Here is a 27,534-nt window from a genome sequence, read left to right on the forward strand (position 1 = left end):
GGTGTCGGTTGTCTGCGGGAGCACGGGGGACGCGGGCTCAGCCTCACGGCCGGCCGGCAGCCGCGCCGAGGGGCGGCGGGGCCGGGGCTCTGCAGGGCTTACCTGTGTTGGCTGCGGCTCGGCGCGTCGGACGGCTGGCAGAGAGGCGTCCCGCTGCTCGCAGGGTAGCTCATGTGCCACCGCCGGACACCGACCCTTTTATCACGGCGGCGGTCGGCCCCCAGGAATGCGGCCCCGGCCGTCGCCATATTTGGGTGTCGGGCCCGGCGCGGCCCCGGCCCGGCGTTGCCCAAAGAAGGCGCTTCTGGCCGCGGCCCAGGTGAGCCGGGCCCGGCCGTATAAGGCGCGTCTGCCGAGCCCCCCCAGCCACCCGCGGCCGCGGCTGAAATAATCCCCCGGCATTGCAGGGCCCGCTAAGGGACAGGCAGGTGGGGGCCGCCGCCGCCGCCCAGCGGGGGATAGCGCCGGGACTCGGCCTTGCTGAGGCAGCGGCCGGAGGGGGCTCGGGCCAGGGCCCGGCGGAGTGTGAGGGCGGAGCGGGCCAGGGGAGGCAGGGGGGCTTTCGGCTGCATGGCCGTGACTTGCCGCGGCCCTGAAGTTTGGGTCTGCAAAGGGAAGCACGGACCTCACGTCTGAGTATAGGTGGGTGCCAGGGGGAAGAAGGGGCTGTGAGAGCAGGTAACATGATAAGGTAGATCCGCGGTTTGCACGTAACACCACTGCATGTGGTGATGGCCACAGCTTTACAAACTGAATTAAGAAAACATTGTGTGTTGTTTCTTTGCTGTGATTTAAAAATGGAAAATAAACACATGGGATGACATCTGTTACACAAACACCTGAAGAGACACCCAGTGAAGCATTAATCCCAGCAACCGTCTGATCCCTGACGTAGCTGTGAATGCTGGTGCCATTACTGAGTATCCACTGATGGCCACTGAGCTCGGCCGGGCAACGAGGGGATGCTCCCAGCTATCGTTGTGGCTCACCCTTTCCAAAAGGAGTGCGGTGTCACAGGCAAGTCATCTCTGACGAGATGAAAGTACTATGCAAGTGAAGACGAACAGTACATCTTATACAGCTACAGATGCTTAAGCAGAGATTCCATGTGGGACACTTGAGAGACTATAGAGGCATTCCTGTTACCAATGGGAAGAAGAGGTAGAAATGCAAGCAGATTTTCAGCCCTGCTAATGAGTTGATGCAAATCAACCTTCAAGACCTTCTTTGAAGACACAACTGGCCAAGAGTAAAGCCATTTAAAATTTAGGGAATCAGGAGAAGAGCAAGAAGAAATGGTAAGCCAGAACGGCTCATGCTGCAAGGAGTCTCCTGCAAATGAAGGTGTTTCTGCAGCAGACTTCCTCCATTGCAAGGCAGAGCAGACGGGTCAACAGAGAAGCAGAGAACTTTTCTTCTCTTTTCTTCCAGTTTGGCAGTGTTCCTCTTTACCTCTGGCAGATCTCTTGTTTCATTCTGCTACAGATTTTTAATTCCTGTCAAGTTACTGTATTGAAGTATGCTGGGGACAAAACACTCTCATCTCTCATACTGTTCTTCAGCTTCTTGTTGAAGAGAATTTCTGTCATCAACAACTGGCTGTACAAAACTCTGAAGCCTGAAAGCACTTAAAGGCATCACAGCCATCAAATCTATTTACAGAGCTGTAATGCTCCACTGTGGCTTCCAAAATACAGACAGTTGTGTTGAACCAGAAATCAAGTAACAGAAAGCCTAATGTCTCTGAAGGACAAACATTCTTAATCCTTCAATGGAACCTGACACAAGCATAAACCCACTCTGTCCCTTCTGTTTCTTCTAGCTTTCTCTCTACCCCAGTCTAGTTCACAGCAAAATGCCCAATGGCAATGTTAAATTTTTAGAGTCCTGCACAAAAGATCATTTTCAGCAGGTAGATCTGATGTTTTACTGAACGCTTTACATTCACTGAATGAATTTGGTTTTGGTCCCAAGTCAGAAAACATTTGAATCCTAGAAAGGTTTGAGTTGGAAGTGACCTTAAAGATCATATAGTTCCAACCTCCCTGCCATGGGCAGGGACACCCTCCACTAGACCAGGTTGCTCAAAGCTACCTGTGTAGCTAACTTAAGGAACAAGTAAGTATTCTGTCAGATAACTCTACTCTCTCTTTGTACAAGACTTTTTGCTGTAGAAACCAGGAATTTTCAGTTTTGAAGTTAGTTTCCAGAAAAGAGCTGGGCACAAAGATCACCATGCACAAGGCACAGCTTCTGAAATTGATCACGGATGATAACTGAAGCTTTCCTGCCACTCCGGTGACAACAGAGGATAGGAGTGTGGACATCTCGTGCCACATGTGCTTTCCATTACTGAGAAAACAACTGCTTAAGAAACACCACACAGTTATTCAAAAGGAGCTATGCGTGCTCCTTAAGCCATTTTAACCAAACCCCAGTCTTTCTGTCCCCCGTTTATTTGTTTTTGTTACGCCTGGAAACAACCTAAAGCTCAGGCATGACCTTCGATATGCTGTGGTAAATGAAGGCATCCTCCCCATACAGTAATCTGAGACCGGATTTGAGCATCAGGATGGCTTATTACATAATGATCCAGGGGAAGGAGAGAAGGAACAGCCCCACATCCCAGCCTCTTTCAACTTCCCAATGGAATAGTGACCAGCTCAACATTCCTCATACAAGAACATTAGACTTCAGTTTCGACGTGGAAGTTATTTTAATGAGGTTTTATTTAAGTAAACTCCTTCTGTTCTGGCAATAGTTGGATGGAAAGCTGCTGTACAAATGCCAAAGCCTCCCAGCCCAGCAGTGGAATAAAACATTAGTTGCGGAGCGTACATGACTGATTGTTTCCCGAGAACCTGGAGAACACTTCTACACCAGCTGGAATAAAACCATGCCAGCAGAGAAGCCAGGCACCTTGAAGCAGATGGATAGATAAGGATGAACAGAAACACCTGCTGCTGGAGCAAGCTTCCCTGGGCTTACCCTGCCACCCCAGACAGAGTACAGAGGGTCGACAGTCTGGGAAGGGATAAGATACACCTGAAGTGTTTATGGTGGACAGCCAATTAAAGAGATTCCTCTTCAATCAAAATTTAAGTCTAATAGAAGTTCAAGTAGAACATATTTGAGCAGGGGGTGGCAATCATTTGTTCTATTATTCCCTTTCTCTCAAAATGTTAAATGTGGAAGCAACTTTAAAGTGACTTTTAAGCAAGCATATGGAATTCTTTTAAGGACCCACTCACTCCTTTGAAGCCACAGCTGACAGCTCTACCCATACTTCTTTCTCTCAGCCATGCAAGGCTGCAAAAGAGCAGAGTTTGCTTCTTAGAACAATCTTAGAAGATGACTGCTAGTGCATTTCTTTCCCATATTAGTTAGAACCTCTCTAGATAAATCTATTCTTCCAAACATGTTCAGACTCTCAGCCCAGCTTACTGTATTAGTACAGAGAGGAGAAGGAGCCACGGAATGGGAGCTGTGCTTTTAAAACTAGAAACTGGATTCTCTTCAACCAGTTTAACTTCTGACCTTCTCAGCTGTTGGATCAAGTTATTGCAGCAGGCAGCAAGCCAGACAAGTAAAACATAAGGGCACACAAGTTGCTCTGCACTAACTCTCTGACTGTCGAGCTGCTTGCAGCAGCAAGGTGCAACACATCAGAATGGCAGCAGATTTTACTCTTTGAATAAAAGTTACTTCAGTCAGAGTAAGTAAAATTGAAAAGTCAAATGGATTTTTATTCCCACATCAGAGAGAACTAACTGGGGCAGAAAATTAGTAGCATCAACTTATAGAGAACAAGGCACCGAGCAAGGAAGACCGCACTGGACTCCCACACTTACATCACTGCTTTCTAGGTTTCTTCTGAGCCAAGGCTCAAACAGTTGTGGTGAATGACTGCATGGTGAGCTGCTAATCTCATTTTTACATATATTCTAGAAATCTGGGTAGAGCTGAAATTAAAGTTGTACAGATAAAATATTAAAATGTTTTGAAAAGTTTGATGTTACAGATAGAAACTGAAAGAATGGTGTATTTACTGGACCAGAGGACTTAGAAAATTGTGCTTTATCCCTTTAAACCCCAAACAGGCTGAGTGACCAGTGTCAACCCAGTTACTCTTTCTGTGCCAGTAACCTTTAATGCAAAAGTGAAATTACCTAGCTTCTGCAGCAAAAAGCATTGTACAAGAAGAGAGTAATCTAATAATCATTTGTTTCTGAAGTAAACTACATAGTCACCCAGCATTAATGTTTTCAGTATGAAACCCCAGCCCCAATGAAGCGAGAGCAAAAGTTTCCCCACTTTCTGCAGTGGATCACACATTTCACCCTATGTGTCTGCACATCTTTGAGTCTCAGGCAGGATTCATACTAATGAAGATATAAAATGAAAGAGCAAGTTTAGGAAAGGCACAGCAAACGAAAATTTTTTCGTTTGTCTGAAAACACAACTCTGCCTCCCCTGACTAAAGCATTGATGTCTATACATTTAGGACCAAGTGTATTAATCATGTAGATTTTATTACAAAGTTTTAACAAAACAAACAGAACACAAAACAGTACACAGGAATTTAACAGCTCTTTAGAAAAAGTATTTTAAAAAACTGTGAGAATCATGCTTGTCCCTGAACATAAAGTTCATAGTTTGCCTTTAACACAAATCTGAAGTAAGCATTACATTTCAAGTTGCCAAGTTCATTTGCTTGCAGAATGTCATTCACCTCCGGTAAATACTCACTTAGCTGAACTCCTACAACACAAAACCTTCTATTACAACACTGATAAAGGTACCCTGCATTAGCAGTTAAGATCATTTTTAAGTAAACACCTGTGCCTGCCTCAGGGTTAAATTACTCTTTTGGAACTGAGAAGATCTAATTCTGTTATACGTGTCAAGAAATAAAATAAGGCTTAAGTAACCTGTAAAACTGCGTTAAGAGCTTCTCAGTGAATTTATGATTCAGCCTAAAATCCTGAAACATAAAATCCAAGTCTTTACATAACACTTCACCAAAATAAAAAAATAAAGCAAAAAGAAACATCAGTCGTATAATAAATACATTTCAGCCTGGGGTGTGAAAATCTCACAAAGGAAAAGACACTGGCAGGATTGAGGGCACAAAATCAGAGCTGTTCTGGAACCTTCTCTCTTCTGGAAAAGGTTCATATGCAGTAGTATTTAAAACAGACTTTGACTCTAAATGGCTTCCCTCCTCTCCAGCTCTAACTTCCATGGCCATAACTCCCCATGGTCAGCTTTAACTGGGGGGAGTGGATCATTGTTTTTTTGCTTTTGGAGAGAGAAACCAAAAGCAAAAGCACATTTAAGCTAAAATAGATCAAGCTTTTTTGAGTGGCAGTCAATTAGTTACTAATCCTGCACCTTACAGAAGACACGCATTTAACTCCAGAAGGCATCCTTTACTGTAGTAAGAAATTGCTAAAAATCTGATGGCTGCCCTAGTATGCAAATAATTTGAGGGTAGTAAGATTGTAACCAAGAAATTTGCTCATCTCTTATCCCCTCAACATGTCACAGAGATCCAGTTAGCTCCATGGGAATGTAATTGTCTAGTGGAATGCATATAGAGGTCTGTATTACTCAGAACTTCTTAAGGCTACTTCTTACATATCAGTGTTCATCTTAAGCAGCTTTTGAAAGGAATAAACAATTTCAAGAAGTTCAATTTTATTTAAGTACACTTTACCTTCTTTCAATAGTTTTTGGAGTATTTTCACAAATATACTATCTTTAGACGCTTCAATTGGATCATCTTTACCATCTGAGCTGGACCATCTGCAAGTGAAAGAATAATTTGTGGAAAGAATTGCACAGATGAAACCAAATGAAAACAAGTAAGAACAAAATGCAGGAGAACTTCATAAAGTATCAAAGGTGATTAATCCATGTTCACACAGAAGTGTTGTGTGCTTGGCTATAGCTCGAGGTTTTTTCCATCTTGTGTTAATTATTATTTATTCCAAGAGCAAAACTGCAATAAAATTGCACTACTATAATGTAGTCTAGTTAGGAAGACAACAGAAACGCTTCCTGTCTTGTAAACTGTAAAAGAAAACATTATTTCTTTGATAAAATAAAATAACCCATAAAGGTAAGAATTGCCTGTTCTTAGTAATCATAAGAATTACCTGTTCTTAGTAATCGTATTTTACGATTGAGATGATGAAGGTATAGATTGTAGAATAAAGCAAGAGCATCAGTTTGCTAACACGTTTCACATGTGTTACCCTACACCAATGAAAAACACCGTACACCAATAAAAAAAGCAAACTGAGGAAAGAAAGGAAGAAAAAAACCCCTGTAAAATCTAACTTGCAGGTCTGTAACAGCATCACAGACACAAACCAAACACAGTTTGTCTCATTTGTGATTAAATATGAAGGTGGAGACTCATGAATGCAAGTCTTATCTCTGCTAAAATAGGTTTTTCTAAGAGAAAGATTATTTTAAATGACAATTTTTCACCCTTGCAGAACTTCATATGCAGCAGTTTTAAGTCAACATCAATCTATCTTGTTTTGCTGTGGTTCTGACCTTTCAGTTGCTTAAATTTCCTCTTCTATATGTGAAACTGCCAGATAAAACCAATTTTTGTATCACTCCCTAAACCAACACCAACCTCCTTGGGCCCACAGGACACTCTTCCAACAGATCCCAACCTGGCACCCAGAAGCTGTTACTGACAAAGCCTCTGCGCTTCACTGAAACCACAGGTTGACCCTGGATGTCACTTAAACTCACAAACATCTAGGATTTCATCTTCAATTCTACTGGGAAAAATGTGAGGGAAGGAGGGAGGAAAAGGGTCCGGGGGATTTCCTCCTCCTAGGCACAGAGGACAGCGAGGACCCTACCAGAACACCAGAAGCACATTCAGCAAGGCTCCCCATTCTACACAAGAACCTTACCACCATTTGTAGCTGTTAAGCTAGAAAACAGATGCCATCCTTAAAAGTACGTACTGTAACATCAAACTTTTGCACACAGCTGAAAGCTAACACTACTTCTTTTGAAATAGCCATCAACCTCTTTGTAAGCCTCTGAAAGCCTTGCTGGACTGGAAATGCAACTGGCACACACATTAAGTTTTCTAAACGCTATTCAAGTGATCTTGAAGTGATCTAAATGCAAAGTGATCTCAAATTGCATCTGGTTAGCTAGCAGAGTGGGAAAAGTCCTGTCAGCACTCTGTATGATGAGTGCTTTAAATATTATGTTCAGATCTCTGTTCTCAGCCCAGGCTGGACAGGTCATAAACCAGTTACTGGACTGGTGCCATGTAGGAGGTTCTGGATTCTTCTGTCTTGAAAATCACAGAAAGGGAAAAAAACACTTGGAATAGTATGAACCTGCTTCTGCATATTATTTGTGTCATATGGGACAATGACTTATTTCCTTCAGACTTTGGAATCTATCCTATGTATAAGTGTGAATCCAAATGCTGCTTATTTCCATTTTAGTCACAAATGGCACGGTACAGTTGGAACATGTTCTCTCCTCATCTTTTCCTCCTTAGGTCCTCCTGGAACATGGATGAGAGTTAGAAAAGCTGGATGACTTCCAAAAATTAGAAAAGAAAGGGAGGAAATGCCATTTGAGTTATTTAACTTGGGAACAAACAGCAGCACTGCTTGATGAGGCAGTTCTTCTGACCAGTTGGATTCAGCCTGTATTTGGTGGTGAAAACCCCTAAGAATGGCTCTTTTAAGTAATATTTACAGCTTCAATCTCTTACAGTCAAGAATGCAGCTTTAACTCAAAACGGTTATGAGCTTATCAATGTGGTACAATGGCCAAAAATAAGTGAAATAAAAGTTTGCAGGAGTGACCTCCGCTTGTGTTGCTCTTAACCAGCTTCTGTTTGAGATGCTTCAAAGGAAAAAAAAGTTTCAGCATCGGTCATTTTCTTTTACCTCAGCAAAGGGTTCAGGAATGAAAGGTGCACAGGTACATTTCTGTCTCAGGTGCTAAGAATGCACAGTAGGTTGCCAGGGAGCTAAGTGAACAAAGTAGTACAGGTTTTTTTTGCTGGGGTTTCACTTTACAAATAAAAAGCCACATTCTGATCAAATACTTCATACTTTACTAACCTTATACCATGAAATTCAATCTTTTCAGTGAGCTAGAGAATAGTATACCAAAATGCAATTCTGGAACAGCTATGTCACAAATACTCCCAGTAAATTATATTCATATTGGACTTACCCATCTCTTTGGAGAGCCTTACAGAGAATTTTAAGTTTTAGATCATTTACATCCACTTCCTCTCCCTTCAATTCACATAAGGAGAAAAGACAAGTTGAAAATTTTCATTATTTTCTTAAAAAAATAATTGTTCCATCACACAGATTATACCAATGCATTAGATTCTTCAATTGCTGAGCACTGTTTTTAACACATGCTATTTTAACTGATGACCTGATTGGACTGTTAAAACACCAAGGACTGCTTATTTCCATTTGAAAACATGGCTCAGACTTTCATCACCACAGGCCTGCTAAAGACCAACTACCTCAGTTCGGAAAAGGGCCTATTTTAAAGCACATGAACAAATACCAATTTGTAAAACGTGGTATTCTAGGCAAGTTTTATTTTAACGTGTGCTAAATGGTGACTGAAGTCAAGGCTCTTTTTTCAGCATGGCCAAGCTATCTAGCATGCATTAGTGTCCACATTAGGATGTGTGTTTTACAAACCTATTAGTAAATCTCTTCCAAGATACACAGCTGTCTTGGAAAGGACAGTCCCTTTGTTGCACAGAAACTTTCAGATAATTGGTGTCAAAGCCCCTTTAAAAATACAATGTCAGAAAAAAGACCATGCATTTTTTTCCACCCCTCAATGTCCAAAGCATCGCATCTACTTTAAATTCCTCTCAGAAGATGTAACAGAAACCACGAACATTTGAATTTAGAAGACTGAAAGCAAGAGGATGGGTCTTGACATTATGCTACACTTACTGCAAAAGAAAAGCAGGGAAAACTAGGGAACAGATAGCTTTTAGACTCTAAACCACCATCTCTAATTTGCGCCGACTGGTTCTCCACTAAGTTGTTAGAGACTCAAATATCTGAGCAAAAAATAATTTTGAAATCTCATGCTTTTGAAGTGACATTTATCTGGATAAAAACACCAACATTGTCTCAGTGTTTGTGAATTGTGTTGACAAGATTTCAGAGGAAAACTAATTTTAAAGAGAACCAAATGAGTTCACTCAAATTTATTTTACTGCAAAGTGTTATTATTTGGACTATTTATGTTGTAAAAATGAGGGAAATATTTATTACAAAAAAAAAGGTTACTGAATTTTCTTTTTAAACTAAAGAAAACTAATTCAGAGTATGTATTATGTACTACTCTAAGCAGTAATACTCTGTTCTCCATACATGAAATATAACATAATACTAAAGACAGGACAAGTAAACATACTCATACATAAAGCAAAAAAATCCCGAGTAGTCAGTAACAATAAAGAATTGTTATTCAAAAGAAAAAAAAATAAAATACAATTCAAAACTTAAAAATTTTAAAACAATTATAGATATTTATAATTATCAACCCAAAAGTTATTGCAGACCAACAAAATGGCACAATGGTGTTTACAAAGCACTACTACAGAGAGGATTTTAACTTGGAGCCCTACCCAGACTAGCGGGAACTGGGAAAATCAGAGAAGAGCTCTCATTTTCAGTTGGTAAGGAACACTTTCACCAAAATAACACAACTGTAGCTTTTTAGCAAAGGCTGTTGTTAATTCAGGTTTGATGTTCCTCAGAAGTTGATTTATTTATGCTTACTGGAAAATTGTTCCTGACAAGATACTACATCATACAAGGAGCTAGTGAGAAAGCAGATAGCAAATCTGTGGTTCAATGCTATAACATGTTAAAAAGCTGGTTACTATCCCACATTATCTCATGACAATTAGAGGAACTGCAATAGGGAAGATACAAGAACTAAACTCCTGCAAACAGATGATCTTAATCCTGTTTGGAGAAAATCCTTAGGGAAGCAAGGCTCTAAAGAAGAAACTCTAGACTATAAATGGGAAGTGAAGATGAGGAGTGTCATTTTTCTTAAATGATCTAAACCACATTTGGCATTAATTCTCCAGCGACTTAAAAACAAACTGAAAACACACATCAGGAGTTAATTTCAATTACTGTACACTAAGCTAATTTGTTAACTTGCTACAGATGCACTATCCTAGCTTAAATACCAATAAGAGAGACATGAGTCTCTGGGTGAGAAAACCTTCAAAAACTTTTCCTACCTCATCAATATATTCCAGCAGATCAAGTGCTTTCTTGAAGTCATATTCATTGGCCCTTCTGTTCTCATCACATATGTACATCTATGATGAGAGATTAATGCAGAGAATTATTTTTAGCCTACAAACTAATGTAACTGATATCATGGACAACTCGTTGTGGGAAGACCACCATGTATTTTTCACTTACATGACTTCCTCACAAAAATATGTTTTGATTCAATGACAAGTATTTTTGTAGTAAGGAATATACTTAATGTTTTAGAGCAGCATTCCACCTACATGACAATGGTCCGTAGACAAATGATATTGGATATTAAGGCTGCTAGGTTTCAAATTTAAATGCCATTTAAGGCTGTAACATTCCTGGATTATTGTAGCCAGAGCTCAGCTTCACAAATAAGCTCTCAGAATCATTTTGGTAACGAAGCTCAAAGCAGTACTTAAGCACATGGACTGCCTTTCACCTTTTAAAATTGAAAAGTTTGGTATCAATATTTGACACACAACACCCCCCACCCCCCAACTCTAAATTAGTGCTTCAAAGGAAAATGAACATTAACACTCTCTTTATTTACACTTTCTGAGTTTCATTCTCACATTGCAAGTAGCAAGTTTGAACACTAGTTTGACAATAACAGAGAATTCAGAGGGAAAACTGTCTTGGTGCCAGCACTTGCCAAGTCACTCGTGGCACTTCCTACTCTTCCCTAATCCCACAGGTACGCTCACTTAACAGGCAAGTAATGACTTCAGAATCTGCTACTAGCTCTGCTAAGAAAACTGAGAGAATGTAAACAAGCACGCTAGCAGCTTTTCGTTTTCCACAGGACTATGGGAAAGTGAGGAGCTGCAAAACTGACAACCAGCCAGAACCTGATTTGTTTTACAATGTATCATTGTTACTCACTGAATGTTTTTTGTGTGCATCACTGGATGGTAAAAACATTCTGTCAACAAGGCAGAAGCAGTAAGGCTTACTGGTGCCTGGCTACCACCAGAAAGGGGTGTGGAAAAGGAGTCAGAGCTATTACTGATCCCAGTACTGGAGCAGTTCATGTATTTGTTTCAGTGTGGGTTGGGTTTTTGCTTTTTTTTTTACAAAAAGAAAAAGAAAATATAAATACTTTGGGTGCCTCCTTGCAACAGGTGACCAAAAACCTCTTCCTGCTTCTAGCCCTTTCCTTTTCTAGATTGCAGCATCCCTGCCCACTCAAGTGGAATCCTTTGTTCCTTCTGCCTTCCAAGTTCTGCCCTACTGAGAATGAAACAGAAGGTAAAAATTGTCTCACACCCAGAAACTGGCTTAGACCAGTAAATCAGCTTCTGATCCTGACTTGAGTTGCTTTTTCTCCTAGCAGCACTCTAACGCACACATTCATCAAGAAGAAATCTGAACTAAACCCAGCATTCTGAAGTTTGCTGCTGGCAGAAACTAAGCAAAGATAAACCTATTAATACATCAGATCTTTAGGTACTTAGCAAGTCATATAAGGAGTAAAGACAGCTGTGATCTTCTCATTTGTTTTGTCACACAGAGGCAGAAAACATACTGGAACTTTACCTGTGTAATGAAGAAGATGAGATACTTACATCAATGAGCTGAGATGCAGACAACACTGGCATATTATTGAGGTTCAACTGCTTCTCTGCCAGTAATTGTTCAGGAAGTGTCTCCTGATGTAACAGAAAGCGTTCCTGTTCTGATATTTCTTGTAGTTGTTTAAAGAAATGAATGTTTCATGTTATTAAAATGTAATAACAAATTCTATGGCACAGTAATAACTGTCAAGTCATGATATTATTCAGGTCTGCAAGTGTTTGCTATGAAGCATTCTGTTTGGACATGGAAATACTTCCACTTCAATAAGGCCATCCTGGTGAATTAGTTCTTACTTTACACTCAGGTTCCCAGTAATACAGACTAGTAACTCTTCTTTTTTCCCAAAACCACAAAATGAATACATAGAATTGGAAGGAAGCTATTGCTCTATGCAGGAAAGTAAGTTGGTTGCACTTTTTAGGAGCTACCTTTTGGCTGAAGACCCATGCCATGGACCTGCTCCATTCTCATAGATCAGTCCATTTTTGAACGTTTTATTTTCCAACACGATCTGCTTGAGGGTTTGAGACTTATTAGGCTGAAGCAATCAAAAAAGAATAATTTCAGCTACACTGTGTGAACCCTGCCCTGCCCACCCCCTCCACTGCATGGTAGAAATGGGACAATAATTCTAAGGAGCATTTTATCTGTTTACATAGATAAACATGGCAGAAATAATTCTCTCTATCAACAGGAAACTGACATACAAAGAGTGTAAGATTTAAAAGCCATGTCATGTGTCACATGACAAACATGTAGTGGAGTACAGACCAGACCAAATTTTGAGGGTCCACTGGTCTATTCAAATAAAGCATTGACTTCCTCATTTTTCTACAGTTTTCCTATTTGAGGATTAGATTCTTCACATCAGCATAGGTGTGTGTTGGTTTGGGTTTTTTTTTCCCCCACAGTGGTGAGAAAGCCAATTTAAGCTTTAAGATTTCAAGCAATGTTTTATAATTTAAAAGGCAGATAATATGTTGTTATTATTACAAGCTACAAATAATTTGTTAAACCTATTTAGTTATCATCATTTTCCCTGGGCTTTTTCAACAGGATTTAAGAATTGTACATAACATACACGGATAAATATGAAGATAAGCAAAGAAAACTTGAGCAGTAACCTTGAGAAGTATTTCAAAGCTTCCCCCTGGTGGCCAGAACCAGCTTAACTGTTAGCACAGAATTTTCCAACCCCCAAACTCACAGCACCATGTGCTGCACACACAGTGTCAGGAAAAGGGTATTTTCCAATGTGACAGGAATGGCGAAGCCAGTGGAACCGTTACATTTGGTCATGAAGCAGAATAGGTATTCCTATTTTTCCCATTAACATCCTGTCAGTTAGAGCATCATGCAACACTGACACTGTAACTTTTCTAAATACAGAGAGTAAGACGCTGAGAAAGCACTTTATCACAAATGTATGTATTTGCAGGTACATTATCACAATACAATATCATTACTGATTTTCTTGTACAACCTGAGTCTCAGGGCTTGAGAAGAATTTAGAATTGAGAGCTATTCAATCAACAGGCTTTAAGAAATTAAAGCATTTTTACTTTGCATCTGAAAAACAAAATGCAGCTTCACGAAAACACGCTGTATGAAGGGTTCATCAGTTTAAGCCACTTCAGAACTGTATAATGTCTTCTCAAAATACTGAGCAGCTTCTTATCTATGCCAATATCTTGCGTATTATTAGAAAAAGTGGAAAGATACAAACTTCCCATGCTCACAGTCCTAACTCAGAGGTGAAAGTGAATACTTCAGGTTACTTCCTCACATTGTATTCTTTATCCTTCCTGCTATGAGCAAAATGATCAGCTATGACCACATTATTAGAGCCCTCAACCTAACAAATTAATAATCTGCAAAATTAATGTGATTCTAACTCAGTAACTCCATTAGTCAATTCTTCACTTTGCTCTGTTTTTATTTCTTACCATCTATCTTCTCTTGCAGTATGTCTTCTGAGAAGTCAGATGCCAGTGCAGCTAATTTGCTCAAGCCAAGAAGTGTTTTCTTCTTTGCAAAATACCGTGTCTCCGTATTTGCTAAAGTCTGCAATGTACTGTGAGCCTGAAATGAATAAAGAGGTTAGAAATCAGCTAATCAGTTTCATAAGTTAACATCAGAATGGTAACTGGTAAGCATTTAATCTGAACTGCAGTCTCACAGCTATTTATAATTTGTAATATATATATATATTATATATATATATTATATATTATATTTAATTATTTATTATATATATATAATATATAATATTTATATAATATTATAAATATTATATAATAAATATATATTAATAATTTATAATTTATATATAATAAATATATAAATAAATATAATTATTTAATTATATATTATATATATTATATATATATATTAATATATATATATATAATATATAATATTGTAATATATAACCCTTACTTTTAAAAGTCACACAACTTGCACATTAAAACTCTGCATTACTCTCTTCAGGAAGAGACACAGATCTCTATTCCAATTACAGCCAAACGGTCTTTCCAGTATTAATCAAGAAAAACTATCTTATGATCGAAGGATAAACTGCAACTTCACATATTATGCCTCTGGGATCTTATTCAAGGCTTAGCCAGAAAAGCCAGGCAAATATGCTTTGAGAGAACAATTTCACATGCAGACTGATTTCCTTGTTAATTCAGGAACCTGACAAAACAGAATTATACGTGTAACTGCTGCAGTAGACAAATTCTTGCCTGCGTATTTGGTTACCAGACAAAGGAAGAGAAACTTTCTGAGCATTTACCCAGAAAAACTATCCAAACCTAATTACTTGTGTATTTTAAAACCCTTGCCCATCTTCACAGTGCTTTGGTGTAACAGAGATAACCTCAGTCAACACAAATGGAATATTACAATATTCTCAGAGTGGTTTTGTTTGTGGGCTGGTTTGTTTTGGTATTTTTTTTTACCTCCCCCTTTGCTATTGTTTTAATAGCAAATACCAAATGCTGTTTACTATTAACTCCCCTCCCCCCCCCCCCGATTTGTAAACAATGCACGTAAGACATTAAAGTAATCAATACCTTTTTAACTTTTGTGATACCTCCAGGTTACTTTAAATAGTCTTGAAATACAAGTTTCAGGTTTTCCGTCACTGGATAACCTGGTAACGCTACTGATACTCACTGTAAACCCCCAATTCCATCCAAGTAGTGATCACACAGCCAAACAAAACTTCCCTTGCTAGAAGAATATGAGTTACCAACAAGGGATGAAAAGCAGCCCTTATCTCCATTACATGGTACAGTGGCTTATATGATATACTAGATGGTGCCAGGAGGGAGGCTTTGGTACTCCATTAATAATCTGTATCAGCTCTCCCCTAACTCATCTAGATAAGCTGTTTTTTGTTGATGAAGTCATTAACTACATAATTTTTCTACTTTAGTATGTACTTGACCTGTTTAATATGCAATATTGCAGCTTGATTTTGTTTAAGAAGCCCTACCTTTTGCAAATCCTGACTATTGATTTCATGTAACCAGCTCAGATGCTCATGAGCTTGCAAGAAACTGGCCAGCTGTCCATGCTGAGCAATAGGCTGAGATAACAGCTTCCCTCGCTTCCCTTTTTCCAGATACCAGCGAAACAGGAAATCTGAAAAATTCTGGAGATAACAGCAATATGAACACATTTTAAAAGTGACATTTAAACATCTTGCTCTTCTTGAGGCAAAATGCTTCATAAAAATACAGTTGGTAAGAACACGGCAAGAACTTGCTTAACAAAATAAGACACACACACAAATAGTGTTGATGAGAAATCTTTAGAGTCATGATAGAAATAGTGTTTAAAGAATTCATGAGCTACTCTGCAACAGATGCTGGTCCACAGAAGGATGCTGTGAGTAACTGAACAAAGTGCCAAATATAACTTCTTCATGTTAACCCACATGAATGAGAACATCAATCACAGTCCCAGTCTTGTATTTGTCACTTGTTCCTTTGCTGCTTTCAGAACTCTGCGCTTTCTATTTCCTTTCAGGTATTTCTGTTTACTTCTGCTGCCACTGTTCTTGAAACATTCCATCCTATCTCCAAGTGAACCTACAACCTTACTTCTCCATCAGTTAAAAGTGGTATCTTATAAAAAAGAACCAAGCTCCTTTATTTTATCCTCAAAAACTTCAATGTAAAATAACTAATCCAGATTTGAGGTTTGCTTAATCTTTACAGAGTAATTTTAGAATACTGCTAAATTTTAACTGCATTCTGCATTAAACAGTTTTAAAAATCAAGTTTGAGGAGGCCATCAGTCTGATAGTCTATCCATCAGACTTGATCTATGCACTTGCAACAGTCATTTCTCTTCAGAAAGTTTTATATTTTTCCTTTAAAATAAAGGACGTGAAGGTTAAAAAAGAAAGAAAAAAAAAAAAAAAGAGAATTTATCCCCGTCTTTGGCAGTAAATGAATGTTGAATCCTTACTATCCAAAACCTTTATAATAGTTTCTGCCCATTACTGGTATTTTTTCTTTTTTTTAGTTAAAACAACCTTTCTGTATGCTATTAGGAAACCTGTAGACACCGGGATTTCTCCTTTCACGGTGGCTGTGTGGAAAACAAACAAAGTGATCTCACCAAATTCCAAATGAGGAAACTTTTGTCCCAGTCCCACTCACTTCAAGCAGTCTCTACTGCCCTTTCCTTAAGCTTTCCAATCTTTCAGTACACTTACAAGATTTTAAACCAGATTTTAACATTGGAAAAGTTGTCCAGTAAGTACCTAGCAGGGCAATAAAAAGACCACAGCAATATCCCTACCTTCTTACTCAATTCTTAACTACCTTTCTATTAATACATTTAAAAATCTCATCCTCTCTTCTGGAAGTTATCCTTAAATTTACATTATATTCATTTAATAGAACAACCGTACACTGACTACAGCACCTCAGTGAACAAGTCACAGAATGCTAGAAAGACATCAAGAGTGAGAGAATGTATCTGAGGCACAGAAAAGGTCCCATGAAAAGCCACTGCCCATATAGCTAGCACCCATATTTCTCACGACATGTTTTGCAGTCTCAGGTTAATACACTCCACTGAGTTCCGAAGAGTGAATGTTGACTTCAGCTTTCCACATTTTACCCACGTGTATGTAAACATATATGCATTAAAAAGAATCATAACTTTTACAACATTTCAAGTGCAAGCTTACTATAAAAAGCTATATAAAGGAAATAAAAAAGAGTTACCTGATCTGCAAACTGATTCATGTACCGTTGTAATCTGGCCTGGTTGTCTGTCTGCTCACACATCTGCACCAGGATATCAAAGTCATGGTACTTCTCTGCTAAAGTAGCTGCCATCTGATATTGTCCCAGGGAAACTAACCAAGAAAAAGAAGTTATCAAACAAGCTCACATTTGACTGTAAGAGGATGACAAAGGGCAGAGACCAGAAAAATTAAAAACAAGTTTCAAATGTTCACATCAAGGACCTACTTACGCATTCCCAAAGAAATGCTCACCTACTGCATACACATCCTGTGCACATGTAAGCTCACATACCTATCACCTTGGCCTCCCAACACAAGAGGGAAGAAAGAATACTAAATGGATGGTATACATCCCCTTTTCTCTGAAAGTGACCATCATCTGCTATTTGTGCTGGGGGGCAGATTCAACCCATGACTTACTATCTGTAATAATAGTCACTTTTTATGTTGAGGACACCAGAACTGCACACAATACTCTAAGTGAGGTCTCAGGAGAGCAGAGTAGAGGGGCAGGATCACCTCCTTCAACCTGCTGGTCACGCTCCTTTTGATGCAGCCCAGGATACGGTTGGCTTTCTGGGCTGCGAGCGCACATTGAAGCCAGCTCGTGTTCACTTTCTCATTGATCAACACCCCCAAGTCCTTCTCCACAGGGCTGCTCTGAATCTCTTCTCTGCCCAACCTGTAGCTGTGCCTGGGATTGCTCCGACCCAGGTGGAGGACCTTGCACTTGGCATGGTTAAACTTCATCAGGTTGGCATCAGCCCACCTCACAAGCGTGTCAAGGTCCCTCTGGATGGCATCCCTTCCCTCCGGCGTATCAACCGAACCACACAGCTTGGTGTCATCGGCAAACTTGCTGAGGGTGCACTCAATCCCACTGTCCATGTCACCAACAAAGATGTTGAACAAGATCGGTCCCAACATCGATCCCTGAGGGACACCCCTCATTACTGGTCTCCAGTCGGACATCGAGCCATTGACCACAACTCTTTGTGTGCGGCCATCCAGCCAGTTCTTTATTCACCGAGTGGTCCACCCATCAAATTCATCTCCCCAATTTAGAGACAAGGACAGATTAAGAGATTTTTCTTAAGAATGTTAGGAGGCAGTGATTATTAGATTGTTCTATTTAAATAATTCAGTTTGAGTCTAAAAAAAAAAAAAAAACCAAAAACTTTATTAGGTTACTAGAATTGTATTTACTCCAATTTATTTCCAATTAAAAACGGGGCTTTTCTTCCAGTTACTCATTAAAGACTTGACCACATCTGACACACTAAACAACAGGTCTGATTCTTAAATAACCAAGATTCAGAATGTAACTTTTTCCTGATAAACACCACTGCATGTAAGTTTATGTCACCTTGCAACAATATAAACATTTAGAAATCCATTTAGAGGCTATTTTCAGCCAAGTGGTTCAAGATAAATTCCTGCCAGAAAACACCAAGTTAGCACAAGAAAAAAATTCCAGCAGCAATGTGTTTGATTAGAGGTATGGGCATGGATACAGTCCTGGAGGCAATTCTGTAATCTGTTTTTGTTTTGTAAGTATCTCTTTAAAACATAAAACCAGTCTTTTATAATCTGAAGGCAAGTGCATAGAAGAAACAGAATTCATATACAGATGCCATTTACTATATCAGATTTGCATAATGTTCTTATCAAACAGAACATATAATCCTTGTGTTGAGTAAAACAGACAGTACTTACGGAGGGGAGACAAGAGTTCTGTTCTTTTCTGCTTGTATTCCATTTCCAGATTGCTGTATCGCTCTTGATCAGCAGGGCGGTCCACGGATTTCAGCTGAGAAGCATACCCATCCAGGAAACAGTCCAGTAGTGCCACCAACTGCTCAGCCACAATGCTGCGGAGGTTACTGTCCACCTGGGGATACACCATCTGCAGAATGATTCCATGCTGACGGATTACTGCTGCACGAAGGCCACTAGATGCTTAGGGAAACAACACAGTGACCATTGAAACAATGATCCTATCACCAAAGGAGCCTATGCTGAAGTATAACAAAAACATTGCTATGTATAAATAAAAAAATAGAAAGAAGAAAGCTAATAAACATTTTAATCTTAAAAAATAAAAGCAATACTGTAGGACAAAACCAAAACGAGCACATACTCCCATCTTTACCTATTAAATTTGGCCAAAATATAGTAAACAAAAAGAGAGCAAAACCAAACCCACAGCCCCTGAACTACACAGATCTACACTGTCAACTGTCAATACCAGCTGGTTTTCAGAAGAATCACTTGCAAGATCTGTAAGCAAAGTAGAGAATACACACAAGGAAAAGGCAAGTTCTGTTAACCTGATTGAAATACTCGGATGTAATCATCAAGACAACATAACAAAATAGCTTGCATGGGTCATGCTTTTCAAAAGACTTATCTTGGGAGCACTGAACAAGTGTGTTTTGTACACAGAGGCCACAAGGAAGCTTAAGCACCAACTGGAAAGTGCTTGCTTCTGCAAACATTTGTTCTTATAGGTTTTTTTATTATTAAACCATCAAAACAAGACACTCTTAGAGAAGTAGAGAATCATCAGTCCTTTAAAACAGTTATAGATCACATTTTATGAATCATTTTAATATTATGTATCCCACAGGTGAGCTATTTCCCAAAATTTTTTTTTGTAGTCAAATTTGTATCATCAGTACCGGACAAAATAACCGTTCATTCCATTTCATTCTCCAAATGAAACCTTTGGCTTCTCCTATTCTTACTGACAACCTTGTAGCAGCTTTTAACAGCAGGTTTAATGTTCAGATTGAAATTCATGAAAAATACTTTTTGTTTAGGATAATAATAATAATTTCTCACCTGTCCATGGAACATATTCAGGTTCTCTTTCTGGAAGCTCTTCTGGTTTGTATAAAGAGGCTCTAGACTGACGATACTGACTAGCAGCTTGTAGCATGTCCTATTTAAAGGCAAGAAAATAAGTATTTGAAAGTCTACATACATATACACAGACTGTAAAAGCTACTGCATGCTGGCTTTTATAATTCTGAAACGTACTTTTAATATCCCTCTTCCTTCTACACCCTTTTCCCAGTTGTATAGAAGAGTACATACTGATTGAGCAAGAAACCTCAGTGCTCAAGCACAAGCTTTTCACTCTTTGCTACACACTCATGTTTTCACAACTTCCAACAATGCTGCAACGTCTCAAATTCTCTTTAGCAGTGACTGATGAGTAAAAAGAATGTCCCTAATTCTGCATGAGACCATCTTTTCCTTCTTAATGTATCTGGATATGTGCACATTCACTTTTGTTCTCATGTCAGCAACTCAGATGTGCTGCACTCAACTTGTTCCGTGCTTGTCAGTATTTAGCCTCCCCTCCTACAAATATCTTAGTTAATGCAGTTCTATACCTTAATGATGTTGTTCACATTGACAACTATCTGAGCCCATTCAATTGATTCCATAGGCATATCTCTCAGGATTTGTTCCTCTTCTTCTAGTAAGCATTCAAAGATGGAATCTATCTGGGACACCTTAAAGATAGAAAGAAAAATCACAATGAACACAAACACACCCATTACCAGCTGATGCCAGAAAATCAAATCATGAGTTGCACAGAAGAACAAGTAAGCATTAGTAGAAACCACAGCAATAGTCAGAAATATTAAGAGGTATCAACTACTCTAGTGAATAATAAAGTCATCAGCTTGTATTTCATACAATACTTTGAACACAAGAATTACCTTCTTCCTGGACTTAAATCCAGGAAAAAAAAATACCAAACCAACCCAATTTCTGAAGGCAACTCCATCAACTTTCATTAAGCACATTCCTCCATCTTCTTCTGAAACGCTTTTCAGTAGAATCTTTGTTAGATAAAGTATACTGGATAACAGATCAGCTTGAAAATAGCAGACTATTATTTCTATTTTTGATCCATTAGCAACTACTGTCCTCTACAGGAAAGTTTTCTAATAATAAATGTTTTGTGTATAGTTATTTTCAAGAAGGAAAAAAATAAAGACTGGGCACTTGACTGGCACATGGCCCAAACTTGGATTAACTAGCTCAGATTCACTAACATTAAAAAGGGCAAACATTATGAGACCGAACTGATATAATTCCATCCAGGACAGATCAAAGCATCTCTTCTGTCTGGAAAGCTTCATAATCTTCAGTTCATGCCTTAAAAATGATAATTTAGCAAACACCTTCTGACAGGCCAGGGAATTTCATTCGTCTCTTTCATTGCTCATCTATGTCAGTTAGTTGGAAATCCTAACAACTTTACTCCTGCAACATAAAATTTATCAGAATTCATGTTTCAGCTGCAGACATAAAAAAGCATATAAGTGAAGAAAATACTACTGCACCAAACCTATTTAAGGGGAAATTGTGTAATGTTGAATTGCTTTTTGAAAGGATAATTTCCAAAGTATACACTAAAGCATTGCAACTTTTACTACATGTGATACTATGCAACAATTCAGAAATAATAGGTTTCTTACCTCTCGAAAGAACACATCTGCAGGGGTAAGATTTGGTGGAATATCACACTCCCTTTTGTTTAATGCCATCAGTATAGCAGCATTCACTAGATCAGGCAGCCTGGAGTGGTGATTCTTCAGAACAATAGCTGCTGCTAATTTCTCTGCGTGCTCACAGAGCAACAACCGAGTTGCCATAGGCATGGCTCGCACTGGAAAACTGCTCAGATGTTCAAATACACCAACCTTTTAGTAAAAAATACAAAACACCACATGCACTTCAAACAGTGTTCTAGAAGAGCCACATTAAGACAAAATAATACTCTACTGTGTGTGCTCATACCGAAAGAACAGTACAGTTTTACCTGATGAAGAAACTCAATGAAGAAGGAATGTGCTTTTGTCTTATCCTCTAGCTGATGAAGAAGAATAAGAGATGTGTTGCTGAAACCAACTGCTTCTAAAAAAAGAGAAAAATCTTAGATCAGAGCACTTGGTATCTTCATTTCTGAGTACAAATTTTTTTTTCTTCTCATAGGTAAACACATTTCTATGCCACATAGAAACAGCAGCAGGAAGCATCATCCACCTGTGACTATTTACTACGTGAACTCAGACTAAGTCTCTGCTCAGTAACTGGCAACTGCTGCCTAGAGGTCCTGCAGACAGTTTCAAATTAACACTGTTCATATGAGACAGGGAAGCATGAACAAAAATGTTTCTTGCTGAAAACATTTCTGATTTAATCCTTTAAATATAACAAATATCAAAAATAAATTTCTCTAGTCCTCTTTTTGGCAATGCCCCAGAGGAACATGAGCTCATTCTATGCAGAATCCAAGCCCACCAGAAGGTATGCAGCCATGCTGACAAAGGGCTAAGCATGAGCAAATAAGATCTTTCTCTTAATGTATCTATTTACAGAAAATAATTCAGAACTATCCAAGGAATCATAGGAACACTAAACTGACACCACCTGTTCCTTGCACAAAGTACTCTTCTCAGAAATCTGTTTCCTTTGCTGCTTGTGTTTACTATATGAAGACAAGAACTAACCACAGTAGTCTGCAAGTTTATCTGTCAGTCTCATAAGATGCATTTTTTAGCCTTTCTGGAAATATACCTGTCGTGGTTTAAGCCCAAGCTGTAAATCAGAACCACGCAGTCTACTGCCCCCCCCACCTTTCTTCCCTCTGCTTCTGGAGGGACGGGGAGGAGAATCAAAAGAATGCAGCTCCCACAGGTTGAGATAAGAACAGTTTAGTAACTAAGGTATAACACAAATCACCACTGCCGCCACCAACAATAACAACGACAAGAGAAATAACAAGGGAAGAGAATACGATACCGCCCGCCGGAAAAGACAGTCCGACCGACCAGGGGACGTGCCCTTCCGGGTAGCTCCCAGTTCCATCCCCTGGCATGACGTGCTGTGGTATGGAACACCTCCTTGGCCAGTCTGGGTCAGGTGTCCTGTCCCCGCTTCCTCCCGGCCCCTCCTCCTCCCTGGCAGAGCATGAGACTCACAAAGTCCTTGGTCAGTCTAAACATCAGTGTTATCAGTTTTTTGTTCCCAAGCCAAAAGTCAAAAACACAGTGCTGCAACAGCTACTAAGAAGGAAAAAAAAAAACAAAACTGACTGCCACTGCTGAACCCAGGACAGTATCCACCCCTTGTTCCATACCATTCACGTCATGCTCAGATCCCACATTTTCCATATACCCTCACTCTCATCTCGGTGCACTGTTATCTTAGTGCACGGACCAATTCCTATAAAGCTACTGAGTCCATTCGGTTCATGATGTTGGGCTCCATCTCTTGGAACAGTCTTTCAGGGCAGAAGAAGCTGTATGCAGTGTTGGATCGTTGCCTGCTGATGCTGATCATTCCTTTACTGTAGAACTCGTCCGGTTCTATCAAAGTTCATTCTCTGTTGGGATGATGGTCGGAGGGAAGTCAGAGCCAGTCGCTGGTGCCCTGCAGACTTCTAGTTGATGGACTATAGCAGGCAACAGCGTACAATTGAGTTCATTGTCTGTTTTCCCCTAAAATCAAATCCCCTTGAGGTACGCATCGGACTTCCCCATCTTCCCGCATTACCCACCAAGTATATCCAGGTCCCTGAGCAAAAGCAATCCCACGAGTGGGTTTGCCTTTACCTGAAGCAGGAATAACCCAGACTGTCTTCCCCAGCAAATTCTTCATGTGCACCACAGGAACTTTGTCCCCCTCTACAATATGTAAAAGTTCTGACTGTGCTGGGCCAGCCCTGTTGGCAGATCCTCTGGTGTTGACCAACCAGGTGGCCTTCGGTAAGTGTGTATCCCAATGCTTGAAAGTTCCCCCACCCATTGCTCTCAGTGTAGTTTTTAACAGCCCATTGTACCGTTCGATTTTCCCAGAGGCTGGTGCATGGTAGGGGATGTGATATACCCACTCAATGCCATGCTCTTTGGCCCAAGTGTCTATAAGGTTATTCCGGAAATGAGTCCCATTGCCTGATTCAATTCTTTCTGGGGTGCCATGTCGCCACAAAATCTGGTTCTCAAGGCCCAGGATAGTGTTCCGGGCAGTGGCGTGGGGCACAGCGTATGTTTCCAGCCATCCGGTGGTTGCTTCCACCATGGTAAGCACATGGCGCTTGCCTTGGCGGGTTGGTGGGAGTGTGATATAATCAATTTGCCAGGCCTCCCCATATTTATACTTCAGCCATCGTCCTCCATACCAAAGAGGCTTTAACTGTTTGGCTTGTTTAATTGCAGCACATGTTTCACACTCGTGAATAACCCGGGCAATAGTGTCCATTGTTAAGTCCACCCCTCGATCACGGGCCCATCTGTATGTTGCATCTCTGCCCTGATGACCTGAAGTGTCATGGGCCCACCGGGCCAAAAATAATTCACCTTTATGTTGCCAATCTAAGTCCATCTGAGCCACTTCAATCTTAGCAGCTTTGTCCACTTGTTGGTTGTTCTGGTGTTCCTCAGTGGCCCGACTCTTGGGTACATGGGCGTCTACATGGCGTACCTTCACCACCAGGTTCTGCACCCGGGCAGCGATATCTTGCCACAGTGCAGCAGCCCAGATGGGTTTACCTCTGCGTTGCCAGTTGCTCTGCTTCCATTGCTGCAACCACCCCCACAGGGCATTTGCCACCATCCATGAGTCAGTATAGAGATAAAGTACTGGCCACTTTTCTCGTTCAGCAATGTCCAGGGCCAGCTGGATGGCTTTCACCTCGGCAAACTGACTCAATTCACCCTCTCCTTCAGCAGTTTCTGCAACTTGTCGTTGAGGATTCCATACGGCTGCCTTCCATCTCCGATGTTTTCCCACAATACGGCAGGACCCATCAGTAAACAAGGCATACTGCTTTTCACTTTCTGATAGTTTATTATATGGTGGGGCCTCTTCAGCACGCATCACCTCCTCCTCTGGTGACATTCCAAAATCTTTGCCCTCTGGCCAGTCCATGATGACTTCTAGAATACCTGGACGACTGGGATTTCCTATTCGAGCTCGTTGTGTAATTAGTGCAGCCCATTTACTCCATGTCGCATCGGTTGCATGATGTGTAGAGGAGACCCTGCCTTTGAACATCCAGCCCAGAACGGGCAACCTGGGTGCCAGGAGGAGCTGTGCTTCAGTGCCAATCACCTCCGAAGCAGCTCGAACCCCTTCATAGGCTGCCAGTATCTCTTTCTCAGTTGGGGTATAGCTGGCCTCAGATCCTTTGTATCCCCGACTCCAAAAGCCGAGGGGTCGACCTCGAGTCTCCCCTGGAGCTTTCTGCCAGAGGCTCCAGGTAGGACCATTCTCCCCAGCTGCGGTGTACAGTACATTTTTTACATCTGGCCCATTCCGGACTGGTCCAAGGGCTACTGCATGAACTATCTCACGTTTAATTTGCTCAAAGGCTTGTTGTTGCTCAGGGCCCCATTTAAAATCGTTCTTCTTCCGGGTTACATGATAGAGAGGGCTTACAATCGAACTGTAATTCGGGATGTGCATTCTCCAGAACCCCACAGCACCCAAGAAAGCTTGTGTTTCTTTCTTATTAGTTGGTGGAGACATTGCTATTATTTTGTTGATCACATCTGTAGGGATCTGGCGACGTCCATCTTGCCATTTTATTCCCAAAAATTGAATCTCCTGTGCAGGTCCCTTGACCTTACTCCGTTTTATGGCAAAACCAGCTTTCAGCAGGATTTGGATTATTTTCCTCCCTTTCTCAAAGACTTCTTCCGCTGTATCACCCCACACAATAATGTCATCAATGTACTGCAGGTGTTCTGGAGCTTGCCCCTGTTCCAGTGCATTCTGGATCAGTCCATGGCAGATGGTAGGGCTGTGTTTCCACCCCTGGGGCAGTCGGTTCCAAGTGTACTGGACGCCCCTCCAAGTAAAAGCAAACTGTGGCCTGCATTCTGCTGCCAAAGGAATTGAGAAGAATGCATTGGCAATATCAATCGTGGCATACCACTTGGCTGCCTTTGACTCCAGTTCATACTGAAGTTCTAGCATGTCCGGTACGGCAGCACTCAATGGTGGTGTGACTTCATTCAGGCCACGATAGTCTACTGTTAGTCTCCACTCTCCATTAGACTTTCGCACTGGCCATATGGGGCTATTAAAGGGTGAGCGGGTCCTGCTGATCACTCCCTGACTCTCCAGACTACGGATCAGTTTATGGATGGGAATCAGGGAGTCTCGGTTGGTGTGATACTGCCGCCGGTGCACTGTTGTGGTTGCGATTGGCACTTGTTGTTCTTCGACCTTCAGCAACCCCACAACAGAGGGATCCTCTGAGAGACCAGGCAAGGTGGACAGCTGCTCATTTTCCTCAGTCTCCAAAGCAGCAATACCAAAAGCCCATCGGTACCCTTTTGGGTCTTTGAAGTACCCTCTCCTGAGGTAATCTATGCCGAGGATGCATGGAGCCTCTGGACCAGTCACAATGGGGTGCTTTTGCCATTTCCTTCCAGTCAGGCTGATCTCAGCCTCCAGTACAGTTAACTCTTGAGATCAGACGTAATGGTTGTGGACAAAACACACTCTGTATGCGTGCCAACATGGTGACCCCCATCACAATCAGCAAACAGGTCTCAACAATATTAAAAGGCCACTCAAAAACTTCAAAACTCTCAAACGATGCTGTAAACGGTCTGGAAGGGGCACTGGGAGGGTAAAAGAATGTCTCCTTCATAGGTTGACCACCCAGGAAGGAGAAAAAAGATGTATAGTTGCTAAGCATTTGTATTATATACCTCCCAAAGTATAAAGGTGGTGACCACACTGGGAACATAAGCCAGATCAGTTTCATGATCAATTTTTCTATTGTATTACAAGTCATTACCATAAAATACAATGAGACAATAACCTTAGCCCAAGCCCCACACTTGAAAAACACTAACACAGCAAATACCGGCTCTAAGTAACCTACGGCATATTGAGACTGTGAGATCAAAAACAACAACTTTGAGAGCCAATAAATCAGCATTGTGACAAGTGACTATCAATCCAAAACACTGAATGCTTATCACAAATACGATTAGACACACTCCGGTCAGATCTGTCGTTATCTCAACCCTTCGAGCCCCACGTTGGGCGCCAAAATAGAACTGTCGTGGTTTAAGCCCAAGCTGTAAATCAGAACCACGCAGTCTACTGCCCCCCCCACCTTTCTTCCCTCTGCTTCTGGAGGGACGGGGAGGAGAATCAAAAGAATGCAGCTCCCACGGGTTGAGATAAGAACAGTTTAGTAACTAAGGTATAACACAAATCACCACTGCCGCCACCAACAATAACAACGACAAGAGAAATAACAAGGGAAGAGAATACGATACCGCCTGCCGGAAAAGACAGCCCGACCGACCA

At 40.7% G+C, this 27,534-nt stretch overlaps 1 protein-coding gene across 1 annotated transcript in view; it reads right to left on the reverse strand.

Moving 5' to 3' along the window:
• Window positions 1-4,521: 4,521 nt before the first annotated feature.
• Window positions 4,522-27,534, reverse strand: part of NUP133 (nucleoporin 133) — a 37,927-nt gene continuing 14,914 nt past the window's right edge. Inside the window, exons 14-26 of the mRNA XM_080615585.1 lie at window positions 22,022-22,116; window positions 21,678-21,902; window positions 20,580-20,702; window positions 20,023-20,122; window positions 18,895-19,137; window positions 17,156-17,289; window positions 15,409-15,567; window positions 13,853-13,988; window positions 11,897-12,015; window positions 10,307-10,387; window positions 8,239-8,303; window positions 5,720-5,808; window positions 4,522-4,761 (exon numbers count right to left, since the gene is read on the reverse strand). Of these exons, the coding sequence (XP_080471711.1) occupies window positions 4,625-4,761; window positions 5,720-5,808; window positions 8,239-8,303; window positions 10,307-10,387; window positions 11,897-12,015; window positions 13,853-13,988; window positions 15,409-15,567; window positions 17,156-17,289; window positions 18,895-19,137; window positions 20,023-20,122; window positions 20,580-20,702; window positions 21,678-21,902; window positions 22,022-22,116 (1,706 nt within the window). The 3' untranslated portion in view covers window positions 4,522-4,624. The remainder of the gene's footprint in view (window positions 4,762-5,719; window positions 5,809-8,238; window positions 8,304-10,306; window positions 10,388-11,896; window positions 12,016-13,852; window positions 13,989-15,408; window positions 15,568-17,155; window positions 17,290-18,894; window positions 19,138-20,022; window positions 20,123-20,579; window positions 20,703-21,677; window positions 21,903-22,021; window positions 22,117-27,534) is intronic.

This window comes from Psittacula echo (assembly GCF_963264785.1).
Source record: "Psittacula echo genome assembly, chromosome: 4".
Taxonomy (NCBI): Eukaryota; Metazoa; Chordata; class Aves; order Psittaciformes; family Psittacidae; genus Psittacula; species Psittacula echo.